Source organism: Mus musculus, chromosome 2 (assembly GCF_000001635.26).
Source record: "Mus musculus strain C57BL/6J chromosome 2, GRCm38.p6 C57BL/6J".
Lineage (NCBI taxonomy): Eukaryota > Metazoa > Chordata > Mammalia > Rodentia > Muridae > Mus > Mus musculus.
Genome location: NC_000068.7, coordinates 69,469,237 through 69,490,585, shown reverse-complemented (window position 1 = coordinate 69,490,585; position 21,349 = coordinate 69,469,237). Strand labels below are relative to the sequence as shown.

At 42.2% G+C, this 21,349-nt stretch overlaps 1 protein-coding gene across 1 annotated transcript in view; it reads left to right on the top strand.

The window, feature by feature from the left end:
- Lrp2 (low density lipoprotein receptor-related protein 2) overlaps positions 1 to 21,349 on the top strand; it is a 161,695-nt gene that overhangs the window by 95,444 nt on the left and 44,902 nt on the right. Inside the window, exons 36-49 of the mRNA NM_001081088.2 lie at positions 1,238 to 1,451; positions 2,524 to 2,763; positions 4,234 to 4,422; positions 6,673 to 7,593; positions 7,724 to 7,889; positions 8,203 to 8,361; positions 9,172 to 9,461; positions 10,367 to 10,570; positions 11,245 to 11,487; positions 11,889 to 12,014; positions 13,454 to 13,576; positions 15,075 to 15,206; positions 18,039 to 18,240; positions 20,918 to 21,213. Of these exons, the coding sequence (NP_001074557.1) occupies positions 1,238 to 1,451; positions 2,524 to 2,763; positions 4,234 to 4,422; positions 6,673 to 7,593; positions 7,724 to 7,889; positions 8,203 to 8,361; positions 9,172 to 9,461; positions 10,367 to 10,570; positions 11,245 to 11,487; positions 11,889 to 12,014; positions 13,454 to 13,576; positions 15,075 to 15,206; positions 18,039 to 18,240; positions 20,918 to 21,213 (3,505 nt within the window). The remainder of the gene's footprint in view (positions 1 to 1,237; positions 1,452 to 2,523; positions 2,764 to 4,233; positions 4,423 to 6,672; positions 7,594 to 7,723; positions 7,890 to 8,202; positions 8,362 to 9,171; positions 9,462 to 10,366; positions 10,571 to 11,244; positions 11,488 to 11,888; positions 12,015 to 13,453; positions 13,577 to 15,074; positions 15,207 to 18,038; positions 18,241 to 20,917; positions 21,214 to 21,349) is intronic.

Genomic DNA, 21,349 nt, shown 5'->3' with positions numbered 1-21,349 from the left:
TACTCTTATTAGTAATAGTATCATGAGCTACAGTTCTGGATAGTAAACTTAGGGCACTTGCTAACTCTACCTAACACAAATGTAGAGCCTCTGCTCTCCTAATATCCACAATGATGGTACCTATAGGCATACCTTAGAACAATAAAAATAGATCAAACTTGCAACACGTGCATGAGCACCTTGTGTACTTGGATATGTATGTAGCAATGAGGGGGTTCTTGCCACATGGGATGGTCTCATACAAGTTATTACTGGATCTCCCCTCCCTTTTCTTACCCATGGTGTCCTCCCGAACCTGTGAGACCTCTTGTTTCCATCTAAGAAAAATAGTTCTCCTGTAATCATCCAAGGTCCTTGCTTTTCATCATTACTTTGTCTTATGTCCAGACTTCTACTGTCTCAATTCTGAGCCCTCTGGCCATGAGCGACTTGGCTTTCATCCTGTTATTGAATTCTTTTTCATGTTTTTATAAGACCACTGTTTTTTATAAAACTGCAGTTACCAATGTGATCTTTGCCCAGTTGAGAGCCCTAGCCCAGAGAGGCAGCTTCAAGGTTCGTCTGCTCTAGTCACCGGCAGCAGCCTGGAAGTTCATGATTCTTTTTCGTCTATGTTTTTAGAATGTCTGTCATTTTTGGCGTATAACCTTGTCTATGAGGTAGTGAATAATCCAGTCCTGTCAGCTATGCCCAACTGGATTGCTGATGCAAAGAAAGTATAAAGAAACAGGCTTTTGGACCCAAGTTAAACCAGTTACATCTCCCACACTCCTCAAAAGCAGTCTACTTGATTCTTTCTCAATGGACAAAAGCCATTTTGACTTCACACCATATCATGCTTGGCCACCATGTAGTAGGACTGTCCTATAATTCTGGGGGGAACGCATCTCCTATCCTGATTAAAGAAATCGCAGGTAAAGATGTTACAGCCAATGTCTGTCAGCTACTGCATGATGGTGCACGCTCAGACATTTCTATGCATTCTTAAATATACTGTGGGTGGGTGGGCGAGATAGTTGGCTCTTTGTAAGAGGGAATCAGCTCATGGGCTGGTACTATCCATCCAAGACAAAGATGTTCGCCTGTTCAGTGAACTCCAGATGGACCCATTCCATAACAGGTCTGAGAAATCTGAAACAGAGAGTGCCACAGAAATGCAAGACAATGTTCATTTGAACGCATTCCCTTACCTCATTCACTATGAATCAGCCAGGTAACGAGAATTCTGATCTTTCAGATTGAAAGAGGAAATGTGGACGGTACAGAGAGGATGATCCTGGTGCACCACCTGGCCCACCCGTGGGGTCTTGTGGTCCACGGCTCCTTCCTTTATTATTCCGATGAACAGTATGAGGTCATTGAAAGAGTTGACAAGTCCTCTGGGAGTAACAAAGTCGTCTTCAGAGATAACATCCCATACCTGAGGGGTCTCCGGGTTTACCACCATCGCAGTGAGTACTTGTCACGTGTGATGTGTAGTCACGTGTCTTCACCCTCACATCTAGAAGCCTCTTCCCACACTGTAGTTCCTGGTGCATGTTTGTACATGTATGCAGAATTACTTGCGAGATTTGACAGTTAAGTGTCTGACTCATCTGACATCTCAAAGGCCAGAATTGGCTTCTGAGTAAACTTACTCCTATTCTTTCAGAGTTTCAGAGACAGGGTTCCTCTGTGTAGCCCTGGCTGTCCTAGAACTCACTCTGTAGACCAGGCTGGTATTGAACTCAAAGATCCACCTGCTGCTGCCTCTCAGTGGCTGAGATTAAAAGTGTGCCCCGCCACTGCCGGCTCTTCTCCTAAGTTTTAACTCTGACCCTGCTTTTTTGCATAATAGCACTTCTCAGATGTTATCTGGGTTTTATTGTCCAGGTTTCTTGTGGTAATAGAACTTCCATGAAAGGCAGTTGCGTCTTTTGTTTTATTTACTGATGTATGCCTAAGATAAGGAAGAGTATTTGTCTATGAATTTTAAGATAGAATTTTTATTATTAGCAGGAATACCTCCATCCCCCCAATTAACTTTAGTTTATTGACTCAGAGTCTTTGCTATCAGTAAGACCTTGAACTCACAGAGATCTGCTCGCCTCAGACCCCCAAGCTTTTATATTAGCAATTTTTAGTTTTTAGTCTCTAACCAAAGAGCAACAATGTTGTTTATTTGCTGTTTTTCCTGCATGTGATTAAAGATTTTAAATATCCTTCTCTCATGGTTGAAAAGCAAGAGAGGCAAAATGCCAGTTATAAATTTCTGCCATCTTTAATCCTTGTGTGCTTTTTTAGGGAAGGAAACACAACACAACACAATACAACACTGCTCCATCTTCTAACTGCCATACACTGTTTCCTCCCATTACTAGTTAGGCATTCAAATAAATCCCCATCTTTCAGTATTGATTTTAGCCTGCTGATCTTGTTATTACGTGCTTCTTATTTTTATACTATTCAGTTGACTCAATTTAAAAAAAATGAGCTAGCCTGCCAAGCACGTAAGATTAAAGACTGATTTTCAAATTCTTTTAGATGCTGCTGACTCTTCCAATGGCTGTAGCAACAACCCAAATGCTTGCCAGCAGATCTGCCTGCCCGTACCAGGCGGAATGTTCTCCTGCGCCTGTGCCAGTGGGTTCAAGCTCAGCCCCGATGGTCGCTCCTGTTCTCCATATAACTCTTTCATAGTCGTTTCCATGCTGCCTGCAGTTAGAGGCTTTAGCTTGGAGTTGTCTGATCACTCAGAGGCCATGGTGCCAGTGGCTGGCCAAGGTAAGGGAACTCCTAAATAGGTAAACTTTGCTTCTGTCCGGTGTCAGCTCCAGCTTCATTTTATCAGACTGTTCTGAAGGGCAGTCAAACTCAGAGCTGAGCCAAGTCCTATCCCTGGAGTTTGCTCACTTGGAACTCTGGGTCATGGCTAGAGGATCTGTATTCCTCATGGAACCAGATTTTGTTGGTTTATGAGAACCACAGGCCCAGGGAGACAGAAAGCATAAGCATGGATTTTTCTTGAAGTATTGAAGAATGCTTGTTTAGGAAAACTGTTCTGTAGCGAGGTGTACGCTTGTTATATATAACATATAATAAAATAATCCACAAATATTATTTTTTTGGGGGGTGTGTGTAAAGTCTCACTATGTAGCTTTGGCTGGCCTGAAACCCAGGCTATTCTTGAATTCAGAGTCCTCACCTGTCTCTGCCTCCCAACTGTTTGAATTAAAGGCATGTGCCACCACACTTGATTCTTAATAACTATATTTTTACAGCAGTTATGTTTGTGTACTGTGAATCTGTAAATATGTCTTTTGGATATGCCAAGGTGTGTGGCTAGAACTTTCTAGAGTTTTCTAGTACCATAAGGACTATGTGAGACTATCCTTGCAAGGATACCTGTTTTAGAAAATCAAGGCTTGGTGGTGCTTATAGAACAGTGCTTGCTCCGTGGTAGCATTAAGGGCCATGGATTTGTTCCTCAGCATCACAAGGCCAAGCCAAACCAACGAGAAAAAGGAAACAAACTCAGAAGAAATAAACCTTGACAGGGAGTATTATGTTCTCGATATGGGATCTTTTTAGAGTATCTTGTCAGTAATTTAGCTAAGGTGTTCACAGTCAGTCACTGCTTTGTAAAGAGGCATTTCCTTGGGCTATCTATTACGTTTGACTTGGGCCCCAGAAGAACTTGTTCCCTAAGCTACCATTGACTTTGGCAGTCAATGGTGACTACTCATCACTGGTGATCCTGCCTGAAGTGATCATACACGATCATCTTGTTCTGTCGTTCTTTCACATTTATTACTAATATTCTGCACCTATGAAATCTCAACACCAGCTGACATGTCAGTGTGGACAGTGGGCATCTCACACACAAGGCCACTTCCCTAGATGAAGAACTGCTTGAAGAGAGAATCAGCCTTCCCAGGGATGAGCCTGGCTAACTGCTCATCCAACACTGAGCCGTCAGTGCGTATGGACAACACTCAGCAGACTCAGCCCCTTGTAGTTACATATGTACATGTATGTATACATGCAATAGTAAGAAAGGAAAAGACATAGAAGCACATGAAAATAGAATGAGAACTTAGAAGCAGACGACAGGGAACAGTAGTGAGGAGCAGGATGTTGATAACAGGGGTGCAAAGTTACAATGGGGCACGCAAGTCTGCATCATTTACCAGTGCTAACAGAAAGGGGAAGGAGGTACCAGATCACTTGGCTGATTTTTCTTAAACGTTCTAGGACGAAATGTTCTGCATGCGGACGTGGATGTTGCCAATGGCTTTATTTACTGGTGTGATTTTAGCAGCTCTGTGAGATCCTCTAACGGAATTCGTAGAATCAAACCCAACGGGTCTAATTTTACCAACATTGTTACCTACGGCATCGGGGCGAATGGAATCCGGGGTGTGGCAGTGGATTGGGTAGCAGGTATGTGGTCCTGTGCCTTTGTTTTTCCATCTCTGTCATCTGAATTGCTTTTTCTAGATAACCAATAAGATCATTTAAGACTAGGCTACTCACTCACTAAATCAAAAGATGGGATGTTTTGTTTGACAGATTAATTATGGAAGAATCATTTCGTTTTCGTCTACTTGTTCAATCAAGCAGGAAAAAATATTAAATTGTGGGTTTGTAGTTTTTGTCCTAAGGTTGACAGAAAATTAGATTAGAAAGATCCAAAAAGGGGGCTGGTGAGATGGCTCAGTGGGTAAGAGCAGTGACTGTTCTTCCAAAGGTCCTGAGTTCAAATCCCAGCAACCACATGGTGGTTCACAACCACCCATAATGAGATCTGATGCCCTCTTCTGGTGCATCTGAAGACAGCTACAGTGTACTTATAGTAATAAATAAAACTTTGGGTCTGAGCAAGCAGGGCCGACTGGAGTGAGCAGGGGTTCTAAAATTCAATACCCAATTACATGTAGGCTCACAACCATCTGTACAGCTACAGTGTACTCACATACATAAAATAAATCTTTAAAAAAATGTGAAGAGGAAAGGCGTTCACCTACTTTAATGTCAAGCAGTGCAGTTCTAGTTGCAGATTCTTAATGCAACTTAGTTGCTTCCTCATTAATGCATACAAAAATCATCGGGTGTTTCTCTTGGTTACTAGTATGCCCAACTCACTATTTTGTTAACTTATTCAGGTTTGAGTTATCACTCATTCCTATGCTTGGAGAACTACTACACTACAAGTTTTGTGAATATATTTTTAATCAAAATGGATATCATTGTATATTATTGAGCTTGATAAGCAGACAGTGCTTAAATATAAGCATGCATTGTAAGTAGTAAATCTAGTAAGTTAGCTAAATAAGATTTTAATGGATTCCCAATTCCCACCCTGAGGTGCACTGTTTCTGATGGTGTGCATAAATAGGGTCAGTATGGCAGGGCCAGAAGGACAAGTGTAGCCTATTTTCTCTTTCATACCATTTTACTGTGACACACTTACGGTCATTCATTTGTGGTTTTCAGTGGCTGTTGTCACGTCACAATGTCAGAGTTAAACACTTGAAGGAGAAACCACTTATTTTTGGCTGTGTGTGTTGGCCTATGCCTGTAATCTCAGTGCCAGGGAGAGAAGGCAGGAGTATCAGAAAAGAGTTAAAGGCATCCTCAGTTACATAGTGAGCTCAACTCAAGCCAGAGATTCAGGAAACCCCACTCAGCAAGCAAGCAAGCAAGCAAGCAAGCAAGCAAGCAAGCAAGCAAGCAAGCAAGCAAACAAACAAACAAACAAGGAATCAAACCCCACAAGCCTAAAATACCACCTGGTACTATTCGACAACCCTGGATTAAAGTAGTACACAGTATCACACCAGCATCCCATCACTAGAGATGCAACGTATAGAAACATCAGTTACATATTTCACATTGGAATAATTTCTCTGGCTATTTTTTGAGGCAGGCTGGGAAATAATATGTGCATAGTATTGATAGTTCAATAACTGACTTGACATGGATCAGTAATTGAGGATCCAGCAGCTTCCACTCATACCACAAATCCATTTTATAGTACTTCACGTGATTGGTATGTTATTCTCGAATTTACGTTATACTTTAACACAAAAGGGAAGTGGATTTTGGGTTTGGTGGCTATTTATAAAGTCAATGGATAAAAACCATGTACACTAGTTAGGAAGACTTAGGAAAGATCACATTAACCTTACATACAAAGAGCATTTGAGGATATGTCTAGCAATCTGAGGTGGTTATGGCTGTCTTCTCTGCTCTTTTAGGCTCTAATTAATAAGCTTTATACCATGATAAAGTATATTTAGGCTCTTTGGTAAGAATGTTAAAGACTCATGTTTTAAGTAGAAGAAGAAAAGTACACATTTTAGTAGGAAGTGGGTTGTAATGCTAGCTGTGAATTCTAATCTGAATAAGAAGGAAGCTGAAGATTTTTGAGAAAATAGATTTTAAAAAGTATTCCCTTTATGTTTATATGTTTATTTTTATATGCTTACATTGAAATTTATTGTCTTGAAAATACAATAAATTTGTTTATATTTGGTAGTTCTGTTCCCAGTGTCCATCTGGTTGTCTTTTTAAAGTTTCCCATACTTGCCAATATTTCTCCGATCATATTTCAACCTCATACATTTTATTACGCATGTTTTCCTTCTTGGTTTTTCACTCATCAGCATCCTTCTTTTTTTTTCCCTGTAGGAAATCTTTATTTCACCAATGCCTTTGTGTATGAGACACTGATAGAAGTGATACGGATCAATACCACATACCGCCGTGTCCTCCTCAAAGTCTCAGTGGATATGCCCAGGCATATCGTTGTTGACCCCAAGCACAGATATCTCTTCTGGGCCGACTACGGGCAGAAGCCGAAGATTGAACGCTCTTTTCTTGACTGTACCAATAGAACTGTACTTGTTTCTGAAGGCATTGTCACCCCTCGGGGCCTGGCAGTGGACCATGACACTGGCTATATTTATTGGGTTGATGATTCCTTAGATATAATTGCCAGGATCCATCGTGACGGAGGAGAATCCCAAGTGGTTCGTTATGGCAGTCGTTACCCAACTCCTTATGGCATCACCGTCTTTGGAGAGTCGATCATTTGGGTGGATAGAAATTTGAGAAAAGTCTTCCAAGCCAGCAAGCAACCTGGGAATACAGACCCACCAACAGTGATAAGAGATAGTATCAACTTGCTACGGGATGTGACCATCTTTGATGAGCATGTCCAGCCCCTCTCACCGGCAGAGCTTAACAATAACCCTTGTTTGCAAAGCAATGGTGGGTGTTCCCACTTTTGCTTTGCCTTACCTGAGTTGCCTACCCCCAAATGTGGATGTGCTTTTGGGACTCTGGAAGATGATGGCAAGAACTGTGCTACTTCCCGAGAAGATTTCCTCATCTATTCCTTAAATAATTCCTTGAGAAGTTTACACTTTGACCCTCAAGACCATAACCTGCCTTTCCAAGCGATAAGTGTGGAAGGAATGGCCATCGCACTGGACTATGACCGCAGAAATAATAGAATCTTCTTCACACAAAAGTTAAACCCTATCCGTGGCCAGATTTCCTATGTCAACCTGTACTCAGGGGCCAGCTCTCCAACTATCCTGCTCTCAAGTAAGCGCACACCAGGGTTAGGGTTTACCTTGGCACTAGATATAAGGAGGGCCACATACCGAATCGTCTTAATGCCCTTTGAGATTCTAACATCTTATGAGTATGTGTCTTTCTATTTGTGTGTATCCAGATATAGGGGTTACTGATGGCATTGCCTTTGACTGGATAAATAGAAGAATTTATTACAGTGACTTTTCAAATCAGACAATAAATTCCATGGCTGAAGATGGATCTAATCGCGCTGTGATCGCCCGTGTTTCCAAACCAAGAGCTATTGTATTAGATCCTTGCCGAGGGTATGCCAAGGTCTTATTGATTTATCTGCTTATTTGAGGATGGAGTGGGGACTAGAAATTACTTTATGGGCATAGAGAATAATAATAATAGTGTATAAACTTGCACAGAGACAGAGCTTTTGGTGACTTTTCCTGGTCTGACTTAGAGCATCCATTTGGGCAATGTAGTCTGAAAAAGAATGGAATACTTCTTTACTTTTATCTGTATATTGATGGTTATTACAATCAATGAATGTTTCCACTGTAAAGAGTGGAAAGGTTTTAAAAAGCTTCCTGGTTGTGAATTAATTATGCCTTCTGTTTGACTAACTAGGTACATGTATTGGACTGACTGGGGTACCAATGCCAAAATTGAAAGAGCCACACTGGGAGGGAACTTCCGGGTCCCCATTGTGAACACCAGCCTGGTTTGGCCCAATGGACTCACTCTGGACCTGGAGACCGACCTTCTCTACTGGGCGGATGCTAGCCTGTAGGTGTCTCTGAATCACATGGATGTTGGACATAGAAGGACTTGCTTCCATGCTATGAAAATCTGATAAACCAGAGAGATTATTGCCTAAATGTAGAATTGAAGTTTTAGGAACTATTTTATGCTCTAGCTTGGTCTATATCCTAAATCTATGTCTAAATCTCCACATCACTAAGTGTAATTATAATTATAATGGAATCACTCAATTTCTGACGTGTAGGCATCAGATCTGAATAATGTGTCTGTTGGTTTGGGCTCTCTTTTTCTCTGGCGTGCTTCTCAGCAAATTACACTTGCAAACTCCCTTTTAACATAATTATGGGATATCTCCAAGTAGCTACATTGTAGTCATCCTGATTGAGGAGTTCAAGAGATGAAAAGATTTTATTCATTACAGTTGTTTGTCTGTATGTTTGTTTCCCTGCAGATACTGGCCTTGTGATGAAATATTCTGATTTTTTTTCTTCATACTCTCATTTGAACCATAGCAATGATGTTCTGTGTCTTTCTAAGTAAATTCCTCAAAGTAACCAATAACAGAAAGGAAATAAATTCTTTTTAGTTTTTTGCTATGTTTCACATCAGGTCCCATGCATTAAGCAAATACTTCCTTGGATTGTTCCTGCTTCTAATGTTAGCCTGGTTCGGATGAAATGATATATGTAGGCCATTGTATGAGCAAATAAGACTTACCATCACCAAGAAAGAGACGTGTCATGTCTACACTACTTGACTAGCCATTTGAAGCAGGCCTAACCATTATAATTCTTTTTTCTGCTTAGCAATCGCTTTTCTTTCTCTTTGCTTCAGGCAGAAAATAGAGCGCAGTACTCTCACGGGCTCCAACCGAGAAGTTGTCATCAGCACTGCCTTCCATTCCTTTGGCTTAACTGTCTACGGCCAGTACATTTACTGGACAGACTTTTACACCAAAAAAATCTACCGTGCTAACAAGTACGATGGGTCAGACCTGATTGCAATGACCACTCGTTTGCCCACCCAGCCTAGTGGCATCTCCACAGTTGTCAAGACCCAGCAGCAGCAGTGTAGCAATCCTTGTGACCAGTTCAATGGAGGATGCAGCCATATCTGTGCTCCAGGTAAGGGGCGGAGCAGGAAGATGAAAACAAGTATTTAGTGACAAGGACTGTCACCACAATGACAAGGACACTCGGCGAGGGAGGCTGCAAGGGTATTACCTCCAAGAAGAAAAAGAAACTGAAATTCTTGATTTCAGGTTATTTATCAAGTGTACTAAGGGTTATATTTTGAGAGCATTGTCTTGTGGGTTTCTGATCTGTTCTACATGGACTGGCTTTGTAAAGGCAGTTTAAGTGGAAGCTTGTTGAAGGGAAAGAGTAAGATGAAAAAGGTTTGGCTTTCTGACTGGAATAGGATTCCATTAACGTAATCTTTCTGTTTAGGAGCTATTGTTTCTAGTGTGATATTTTAGGGTGAAATATAAATCTCACTGAGGACAGCTTCATAGGAATATGTCTTTGTGAATTCTTCCATGGGAGTCATTGTGCTGTAGGTGGGCGTCGATTGTTTTTAATAGAAAAAGAGATCAGAATATAGTTGAAAGGTAGATGGTGTCTTAGTTAGGGTTTTACTGCTGGGAACAGACACCATGACCAAGGCAACTCTTATAAGGACAGCATTTAATTGGGGCTGGCTTGATGATGTCCATTATCATCAAGGTGGGAACATGGCAGCATCCAGGCAGACATGGTACAGGAGGAGCTGAGAGTCCTACATCTTCATCTGAGGGCTGCTAGCAGAATACTCACTTTCAGGAAGCTAAGATGAGAGTATTACAACCGATACCCATAGTGACACACCCTACTCCAGCAGGGCCATACCTTCTAATAGTGCCACTTCCTGGGATGAGTATATACAAACCATCACAGATGGTGTTTCATCTCACAGATGTCGTAAACGCCATTCTGGAGAAGTCTAAGAAAGGTTTCTATGCTCATGGTTTTTTTGCTTCTCTCTGTCCCAGGTCCAAACGGAGCTGAGTGCCAGTGTCCACACGAAGGCAGCTGGTATCTGGCCAACGATAACAAGTACTGTGTGGTGGACACAGGTGCCCGCTGTAATCAGTTCCAGTTCACCTGCCTTAATGGGCGTTGTATCTCTCAGGATTGGAAATGTGACAATGACAACGACTGTGGTGATGGCAGTGATGAGCTGCCCACAGTCTGTGGTGAGCTGTAGTGTTTAGAGCTAAGATGTCTTTGTGCGAGTGTTTGGCACAAAGCACTGTGTATGAATGGCTTTTCTGTTGGAGCCAAAAAGCATTCACTCTGATAACCCAGGCTATATTTCTGTTTAATCACCTCCATATAGATGAGTAAAGTCATTAGATTAAAATCCTGGCATTAGCATTTCTAGTCTCTGTAGAGCTTGGAAATATTGCTCAGGTAGTTCATCTTTAAAACAGTGGTTACCAGAGATCCTGTAAGAAGAAGGGAGCAGGCTGTGGAGCATGACAATATGGCACTAAGAGCCCCAGCGGGTTACTGTTATCATTTTATTGCACTGTTTCTGACAGTCCCTGCCCAGTTTTTATGTCACTGGAGTGAGACACAGTGGGCTTTCAAGGGGATTTGTAGTTGGGTATCTTTCTCTAACAGTGTGCTTTTGAATGCTTTTCTGCATTTGAGATAAACTTGAGAAGTGAGATTATGGACAAATGAAGTGAATTTCATGGCTCACTTAAAATGCTTTCTTTCTTTAAAAGCACTTTGCATCCAGTCTGACTTTCAGGCATTTCTGTCTTAGAAGTGAGACAAATTTTAACCCTAGGAGTGTTACAATGTTAACGTTACAAATTGTAACTGGAAGGCATCTTCTCTCCCTGTCCTTTCTTCCTCCCAGCCTTTCACACGTGCCGATCAACAGCCTTCACTTGTGCCAATGGGCGATGTGTGCCATACCATTATCGCTGTGATTTCTACAATGACTGCGGGGACAACAGCGATGAGGCAGGATGCCTATTCAGGAGCTGCAACAGCACCACAGAGTTCACTTGCAGCAACGGGAGGTGTATACCTCTTAGTTATGTCTGCAATGGCATAAACAACTGCCATGACAATGACACCTCAGATGAGAAAAACTGCCGTAAGTGTATCTTTAAATCTTTCCTTTGGGGTCTGTGGTCACACAGGAGATGAAATGTTTCCATAAAATCTATTGCTTTCTAAAAAAAAAAAAAACCTACTGTGTGTTTGTAATAGTCAATTAAATGATTATAAAAATATATCTAGCTAACATTTGAATTGCTTGCTTAATTTGATGGCTCTGTATATATCTGCTAGATTAAAAACTCACCTCATGAACATGTTTCTCTGCCACCCTGGAACCAACTTGGGCCTCTCTTTACCACCAGCAGCATGAACTGTGCTTTCCTGCACACTTAGAACTGATTTGGACCCTTCCCTGAGTCTGTTAACTGAGTCGACGCTGTAGATGATATACTTGGTAGTTCTGTTTTAAGTGTCTATCTGGTTGTCTTTTTAAAGCTCCCATCACTTGCCAGCCGGACTTCGCAAAATGCCAGACTACAAACATTTGTGTTCCCCGAGCTTTCTTGTGTGATGGAGACAATGACTGTGGAGATGGGAGCGACGAGAACCCCATTTACTGCGGTGAGTACGACAAAGCTTTTTCGCCCTCTGTGGGTCCAGGGGAGCGACTAGGGCAGCACAGAAACATCCTAGCTTTGATATTGAGTCTGTAAGGAGATGTGGAAGGCAGTTGCTTTAAGATATGAGGAGAGTGGTGGGAGAAGTCTCTTGCTTCAAATATATTTTTCTGGAAACCTGTTAGTATCCAGGCCTTTAACCCTCAATCTGTATTTGTATTATCAGCAGTTATTACTTCTGAATATTATGGCCGTGATCTTGAGTAGCTTAGTTTTATTGAAACAATTTCCTCTATGAACAGAGGAAATGAAAAGGTCTTTCTTAAGTTTAATAATTTTGAGAATAATTAGTATGAAAAGGGGTATCTTTTAAAAATTTTGCCAATTTCTTGTAGCTGAATTTCTCATCACATCCTGAGGAAACCACAGGCTATCACAAAAATTTGCCAGAGCAGGACTCAGGTACAATATTAACAGCAGCCCAAAGAAACAGAATTTGGCTTACAGCATAACACAGGGTAGGGCAGGTTGGAGTTACTGCTTTTCTAACAAGTGTTTACCGGCAAATCCATCTGGCACTATTAAGGCCCAGGCAAGGGAGAGCCTTGTAGAGTAGAATGGCAAGACCCCATTCAGGACAAAAATTCATTGCAATATTTGTGACCACACAGTAGAAGCTAACATAAAGTTCACAGGTAGTCATCTCTCTCATCTACCCTAACAATTCTGAGTTACAGTGAGTAGGTGAGAATTTTGCTTACTTTTGAGAATTATGATTAACAAATTGTGGTGAGGGATAGAATTGAGTGTAACATTGTTTTAATAGAATTCACTTAATTAAAAAAACCAAGCCGGGCGTGATGGCGCACACCTTTAATCACGGCACTTGGGAGGCAGAGGCAGGAGGATCTCAGTGAGCTGGAGGCCAGCCTGGTCTTCATACTAAGTTCCAGGACAACCAGGGCTAGGAACTTTGTCTTGACAAACAAACAAACAAACAAACAAACAAACAAACAAGAAAAAAATCAAGACTTATTTTGCACAGTTTTACAGTACAATGTCATTTTTTGATATGTTAAAATCTAATCAGAGTTGATAGATTATTGGGACAGAATCTTCATCTTTTGCCTAGGTTGTCCTTGAACTCAGAATGCAAGGAGCTTCCTGTCTCGGACTTGTTGAACAGCCAAGAGTGTTCACCTGCCTGGGCGCTCTTTGGAATTTCTAGCAAATAGAACTTACACCTTGTATTTATGGAGTCTTGAATAAAAATTCAGGAGAACTGGGAAATATTCCCCTCTTGTATCTTATGCACCTGCAGCCCCATAGTAACTTACAGACAAGGCCTTTTCCCCATGGCAGCAATTAACCAGTTCAGAGATACAGGCAGATGGGTAGCAGATGGGAGTCTGTTGGTGTTTTAATCTTGTGCCTGTCCTCCAGCCTCACACACATGCCGCAGCAATGAGTTCCAGTGCGTCTCCCCCCACCGGTGTATCCCAAGCTATTGGTTCTGTGATGGGGAAGCCGACTGTGTGGATAGCTCGGATGAGCCTGACACTTGTGGTAAGAGTCAGCAACCGTGGGAAGCTTAGGGTGCAGTTAGAGAGGCCGGGGCTCCTCCCACACATCAAATGCAGGAGCCACACTGCTGGCTACTTACTCTCCTTGTTCCTGCTCCCAGAAGGGATGCCAGAACCATGCAGTAGGTGCTCATGAGCGGCTAGTGCAGGCAATGAGGGCAGCTGGGGAGAATATGGGGGCTATTAGTTGATGTTGATATATTGAGATGGTAATGCATCCAGTGGATCATCTGGCTTGCAGCTCAATTCTAGCTGATTCTCAGTTAGAGTTTAGGAATTTTGTCTGAGCCTTTTAAGACAGTAGGAGGATCCAAGAGTGACTGGATTCTTCATATAGGGCTCAGAGCAGGCACACCTTATTTTATTTCTTTTTCTACTAATGTTTGGTAGGCCCTCATCGAGGCCCATGTTCCTTTTTTGTATTCAAAGCTTGCTTTTTACTGTCACAAATCCTCATATGCATCGATGCATATTCACTGAAATTAATTGTACTCATTTCCGAGGTGCTTTTTTAACCCGTCATAAAATCCTTGCTATGTAGTATCTAGAAAAGTATGGTTACAGACTAGTGACTTGACTGTATAGATGAATGTTGTCACAGATCATCCATGGCTACTTTCTTGTTTTGTGCTGGAATGGCAATACCAAGTAGGCATGGCAGACCATGGAGCTACAAGGCCACCTCAGTATTCTCTACTGAGTTGAGAAAAGCCTACTCATCCTTATGTACATTCTTCATACTCCTCTTTAGTGATGTATAATATTCCTAAGATTGGTATATTATTAAGCATTTTTCTCTTGTATTATTGTACTATGTAACATCGTATATAAAACCCTTGTCTGGGTTGTTCATTAGTATAGTTTTAGAATTAAATTCATGCTAGTTTCCATTGAGTTCTATGAAGTTTAATTCTATGGCTGATTGCTAGCAGTTCTTGGCCAAGTTTTACTTTTGCTTTTGTATCCTCACTGTAACACTGATAAACGCGTAGAAAATCAAGGGTACCTAGAGTTTGAGAATCTGCAGAGAGAGGAGATAATAAGTGTTAGGTAAGTTTATAACTTTGAAATTATTCTAATGTGTTCTTGTGTTTAAAACCTAAAAATAAGAATTTTCATAGTCATAGTAGTAACAGCAAGTAGTAGTTGTGGACTGCATTACACACTGTAGTAACCCAAGTGTGGCCATATATCTTATAATCTGCACTTTGGATCACAGTTTTTCCCTGAGTCTCTATGCAGCTCACTGTCAGCCTTCTCTATGTGTCTGAGACGATGTTATACCCCACCCTATACTGCTGCACCGCAGACCTATCACATTTGTAAAATCATTTGTGAAATCATCTCAAAGGTTCTGACAGCCGTAAGGTTTCATGTATTCCTGATGTGTATGTGAGTAAACTTCTCACTGACATAAACCACGCTTGAATGTCCTTGCTGGAGACATCCCACTCTTTTCATGAGACTTCCTCTCTTGTCAGGGCATTCTCTAAACAGCTGCTCAGCCAATCAGTTCCACTGTGATAACGGCAGGTGCATCTCAAGTAGCTGGGTCTGTGATGGTGATAATGACTGCGGAGACATGAGTGACGAGGACCAGCGACATCACTGTGGTAAGTGAAGGCCGATAATTCCTCTGTAGAGTCACATTCCAGGGAAACTCAGAGCCGATTATCATGGTTGGAGGGCCCAGTTGTCAGAAACTCCTGTTGAGTGAATGCACACTAACAGAATGCTACCATTATTTCCTGCTGTTGGACACCATTGCTTACATTTTACCACGAGGCAAAGTGGCCGGAGCTCATTCTCCTTCATACCTGGCTAATGGGAATTCTGTAGTAGGTGACAGGAACTCAGTTGCTCATTTCTGACAATGGTGTGGCAGCCAATCACCCTAGGAGCTGTGATGGGGTTGGGTAGTTGTGGTATTCATCAGTGAGTTCATTACTGAGTACCACTGTTTCCTCTTTTTTCAAACAACGTATTTTGATCATATTCTTTCCCCTTCAGCTCCTCCCCATTCCAACCCACCCTTAACGAAGATGCTATGTGCAATGGATACTCTAATGGAGTGTGAGCGGCTATGTCAGTATTCCACGGCAGGCTCCATGCCCGAGAGTAGTCAGCCAATACAAATGAACTCAATGGAATTTTTGTGGGTTTTTGTTTCATTTTGCTTGGTTGGGACTTTTTGTCTTGGCCTTTTGTCTATTGACTCTTTAAATTTTTTGTTTCTTGTCTTTTTTTTTTTTTTTTTTTTTTTCTGTTTGAGAGAAAGAGAAAACAAAGTTATGGGTTTGGGAGGTGAGGAGGATCCAATAGAGGAGCTCAGATAGGGGAAGGTATGATCAAAATGTTGTATGGAAAATTTTCTTGAGACTGTTTTTTTTTTTTTATTGGTGACATTTTAATTTTATTCAGTCCCGTTACTTCTTAAAATTTGATTGAGCCAGGCAGTGGTGGCACACGGCTTTTTTTTTTTTTAATTACGTATTTTCCTCAATGACATTTCCAATGCTATCCCAAAAGTCCCCCATACCCTCCCCCCCACTTCCCTACCCACCCACTCTCATTTTTTTGGCCCTGGTGTTCCCCTGTACTGGGGCATATAAAATTTGTGTGTCTGATGGACCTCTCTTTCCAGTGATGGCCAACTAGGTCATCTTTTGATACATATGTCGCTAGAGTCAAGTGCTCCGGGGTACTGGTTAGTTCATAATGTTGTTGCACCTACAGGGTTGCAGATCTCTTTAGCTCCTTGGATACTTTCTCTAGCTCCTCCATGGGGGGGGGGGCTGTGATCCATCCAATAGCTGACTGTGAGCATCCACTTATGTGTTTGCTAGGCCCCTGCCTAGTCTCACAAGAGACAGCTATATCTGGGTCCTTCCAGCAAAATCTTGCTAGTGTATGCAGTGGTGTCAGCTTTTGGAAGCTGATTATGGGGTGGATCCCTAGATAAGGCAGTCTCTAGATGGTCCATCCTTTTGTCGCAGCTCCAAACTTTGTCTCTGTAACTCCTTCCATGGGTGTTTTGTTCCCAATTCTAAGAAGGGGCACAGTGTCCACACTTTGGTCTTCATTCTTCTAGAGTTTCATGCATTTGGCAAATTGTAAATGATAGGAAATGTGGTTACTTTTATAACACGAGTACTACATTGTTTTTATTGCCAGCAAAACCTGGAGTTGCTACCTGAGGGGCTTTAGTTAGCATTGTGTCACCTTTCCCTCTTAACATAGTAAGGGCAGAGGTTCCTGGTGCTTGTGTTTGGTAGTGAACTCACTTGCTGTGGCCAGAGCTCTACATCTGCTCTGTCATTGATGACTTACACGAACTATTTTCTCCCGTTTTCTCTTACGTCTTGTTTGCGAGAGGATTGAATAAGACATGAATGGTTCCGAATCAGTATCTCACTTTCTTCCCCGTTGCCTTTCTGGCAACTCTGACCTCTCCTAGCATTCCTCTTCACTTGTGTGGTGCTTGCAATCTGTATTCAAATCTGTATGCCTCAACTTTTTAGAGGAGAAAGGTCTCTTCCGGGTCTCTGACTCTGAGATGCCCAGTTAACCACTGTGAACTCAGTTTTCTCACACATTAAATTGGCACCAAGATAGTAATCGCATTTTGTACGTATATGATTATACAGTGGAATATGAGGCATGGTGTGAGAATATAAGATATTTGTTCAATCCTTCGGAAGATGGAGGAAAGGATTGGAGGAGCCAGGGGGATCAAGGACACCATAAGAATCCCCAAGAGTCAAACAACCTGGCCTCATAGGGGCTTCATAGAGATTGAGTGGTCCATCAGGGAGCCTGCATGGGTCTAACCTAGGCTCTCTGCATATATGTTACAGTTGTGTAGCTTGGTCTTCTTGTGGGATTCTTAACAGTGGGAGCTGAGACTATCTCTGACTCTTCTGTCTGCTTTTGGGACCCCTGAACTCCTCTTGGGTTGGCTCATCCAGCTTTAATATTAAGGGAGGAGCCCAGTCTTATTGCAACTTGATATGACATGTTTGACTGATATCCCTGGGAGGTCTTCCCTGTTTTGAAGGGAAATGGAGAAGGAGGGGGTGGGGAGGGGGAGGGAGAGAGGGAGAGGAGCGAGGGAAAACTGCAGTTAGGGTGTGCTATATGAGAGAGTAAATAAATTGTAAAAAGGCATTTGTTCAAATTTTAAAAATGGAAGTCATTTCCTGAAGCCTTATGGGAAAAAATTTTATGTAAATCTCACAGAAGAGTAAGTAGAGTCTTTATGCCGAGGTTTTGCTTCTGTAAAATCCAGAATCAAACAGTTGAGACAGGTCTCAAGAACTCTAAGAGCCTTTGCGGGTGTTTATAGTCCTACCTTGCCCATATGATTAGCGAGAGGGTTAAAGATGATAAGATTGTGAAGAGAGCATTTCCGGGCTCTGAGGGATTCTTGTCTGCCTTGGTTTCAGAGCTTCAGAACTGTTCCAGTACTGAGTTTACCTGTATAAACAGCAGACCTCCAAACAGGAGGTGCATTCCACAACACTGGGTCTGTGACGGCGACGCAGACTGCGCGGATGCCCTCGACGAGCTGCAGAACTGCACCATGAGAGCGTGCTCTACGGGAGAGTTCAGCTGTGCAAATGGACGGTGTATCAGGCAGTCATTCAGGTGAACTGGGATTCAAACACATCCCTCTACACCCCAAATATTCACGGGGGCGGGGATGACTCACACATTAGGCACAATGGTCACATGATCCAGGTCAGAAAAAAGTGTTTTAATATGTAACATGTTAATACACGTTTTATACCGATGTGGTTATTTATGTGTTTTTATGGGTGACGTGGTCCAAGAAGATCCCAGGGTTCATGAAAGCCATAATGTGGCCTTCCACAGAGAGGCAGAGAAGGAGTTAACTTGACATTAGTTGGTGTGTCTCCTTGTCTTCCACTTGGGGGCAGGCATGGCTCTAAGAACTGTTTCTGTATTTGCTCTCTGCTATAAGAAGAACAGCTCTGTAAGTACACTTGGCTCAGGGTCAAGGCAACTAATGCTGAGTGTTAGGTGAGAAGGCCAAAGCTTTTGAAAATAAGGATTCCTATGTAGAATATTTAAAGTTCTTGACACTGTCTCAAACAGATTCCGCCCCACAGTATGCTGCTTTGGGGAATCTTGTGATTTCCTGTGGTGTGGTTTCTCACCGCTTTCTCCAAATGGGTCTCTTAAAATGAATTTTGTTTTTGTAGTGTCCAGCCTCTTACCACTGTATGTAGTAAATTTTTGGCTATAGAGGAATAAAGGGACTAATAGAAGCCTCAATCAAAATAAAGCAACCTGGAAAGAAGTTTGCTGATGGGAGAAAGTACTCGATGTTGTAGACATTCCTTAGATGTAGGCACTAGGCATTTGGTTATGTGGACCTGAAACAGAGGTACAGGACCCACTCGGGGGTTAAAAAGCACAGGGGCTCTTTCGGGCACCAGGAACTATCAGGATTCCACGGCTAGAGTAGGAGATTGAAAGGTCAGAGCAGCAGAGGCCTGAGGCAGATGCCCCATTGATAGATATTGAGATAGGTCTGGAATGCAGGATGGCCAAGATTTTTGTATGATGGTATCCTGAAGAGGAAAAAACAGTTATGTGCTATAAAAGTTGAAACATTGAGAGTGGGTCTTAGCATGTAGTGCAGTGAATGGCAGTGAGTAAGGACAGATGTATCCCAGAAAGTGTATTTACAGTTGTTATTTGGGCAGTCAAAGTGAGTCATCTGCCTGTCTGGTTAAGAGTTCTGTTCTAGTTTCAGTAAGTAGTCAATTCCATTGCTGTTAGATGTGAATATCTGAAAACCCAGGGCTTTGTTTTGATTAGATTGGGTTGTCTCTGCCTCCCTCTCTATGGTCCCTTCTACCTGACTCCTGTTCCCCTTCCTTTCTACCGTCTCTCTGCTCCCACACCCTGTACTTTCAGGTTCTTACTGACTCTGGTCATTTTTCTCTTTTTCTCCCTTCTTTTTCTGCTGTCCTGGCATTTTCTTACTCCTCATATTTCTTTTTTCTTTCTGAATTTCTCTTGGCAGTGCTACAGCAGAAAAAAAAAAAAAAAAAAAAAAAAAAAAAACCAAAGCAAAACAAAAGAAAACTGTTCTCTGGAAACCTGGACTATAGGGCCCAGATCCTATATTATCTCTGCAACATCAGAATCCTATATATCTAAGTAAATAAAACCTCCAGCCTGGCGGAGTGTGTGCTCCCCCATTTGACACTGTGGGACAAGGGGATAATTTTCTTCTTGACACATTGTGGTGGTGCTTGCTGAGACTGGGTTACGGCAGGAGTGCTCGCTGGGGTAATGGGATGCACTCGTGCCAGAAACCTGGTGATTTGCTCGCTGTGTAAGCTAGTTAAGGGGGGACACTAGTGTCTCAGATCATTTGGGAATTATTTGATTTTCTGGAAAATCAAGTGGGCTAAGTCTGTTTTCTTTGACCAAGGATTTCTTCATAAATCTATGCTTATGCCTTAGGTTGAAATCATATTGGCAGTACCCTAGCTTGTGGATGGCAGCTCTAGTTAGCAGGCATGGTCAGTACACAGCTGTAGAACTGACTAGATTCATCTTGGGTGCCTTAATACCTCATGACCCTCAGTCCTTAGCTCCTGGGCCTTCTTCCATCATTTAATGAATTATCATATATTAGCATTGTTTATATTTATCCTGAATTCTTTTATATGCATGATAACCTGTCACCATGATCCTGTTCAGTAAGCGTGGCTTTTCATGGGATCTTTGACCATGAGTATGACTCATGGTAGATCATGAAACTGTGTCTTACTTAGGACCTGGGAATGATAGGTATCAGAGCTAAGACTACAACATGCAAATTTGCCATCACTTAATGATAATCTGCTGCTTTTAATCTTCCTATTGCCATAACTAACTCACATATGAAAAATCCCAGTAGAATTATATGAAGAGGTCTGCTGACGCAAATATTACCCCAGTGGAGAGATGGGTGTTTTAAAAAGACACTATCCAACAACAGTTCTATAGGACACAGAGTTCATGCTGAAGACTTGTATACAATGTGTCTGTCTGCATAGTTCCACTGTCCATAAAGCTATTCCATGAGTTACAAGTTTATGAATCATGTTATTTGGCCTATAAAACTGTGGGTGAATGAATCTATGTTTACATTTATTATGCAGCCACCAGCAACAGGGGAATTCATGCAGATGGCCAAATGGATTGTTCCAGAGTTGGGTTAATGCATATTTTGGAGGTAGAGAGCGTAAGGTACAGTAATCTTGTTAAAATGGTCTCCGTGGTCCTTTGTCTCGTAACACAGGTGTGATAGGCGCAACGACTGTGGGGACTACAGTGATGAGAGGGGCTGCTCGTACCCACCCTGCCGAGATGATCAATTTACTTGTCAGAACGGGCAATGTATCACTAAGCTCTATGTCTGTGATGAGGACAATGACTGTGGAGATGGGTCGGATGAACAGGAGCACCTATGTCACACCCCAGAACCCACGTGCCCCCCTCATCAGTTCCGGTGTGACAACGGGCACTGCATCGAGATGGGGACTGTCTGTAACCATGTGGATGACTGCTCAGACAACAGTGATGAGAAAGGCTGTGGTGAGTACAGGAGGGGGAGGAACTGACCTCTCTATTGCTGCCTTATGAACAGATAGAGGTAGGTTGGCATACCAGGGAGAGCAACATTCAGGGTGTCCTTTAGGAGAATTACTCAACAAGGCATGCAGAAAGAAGA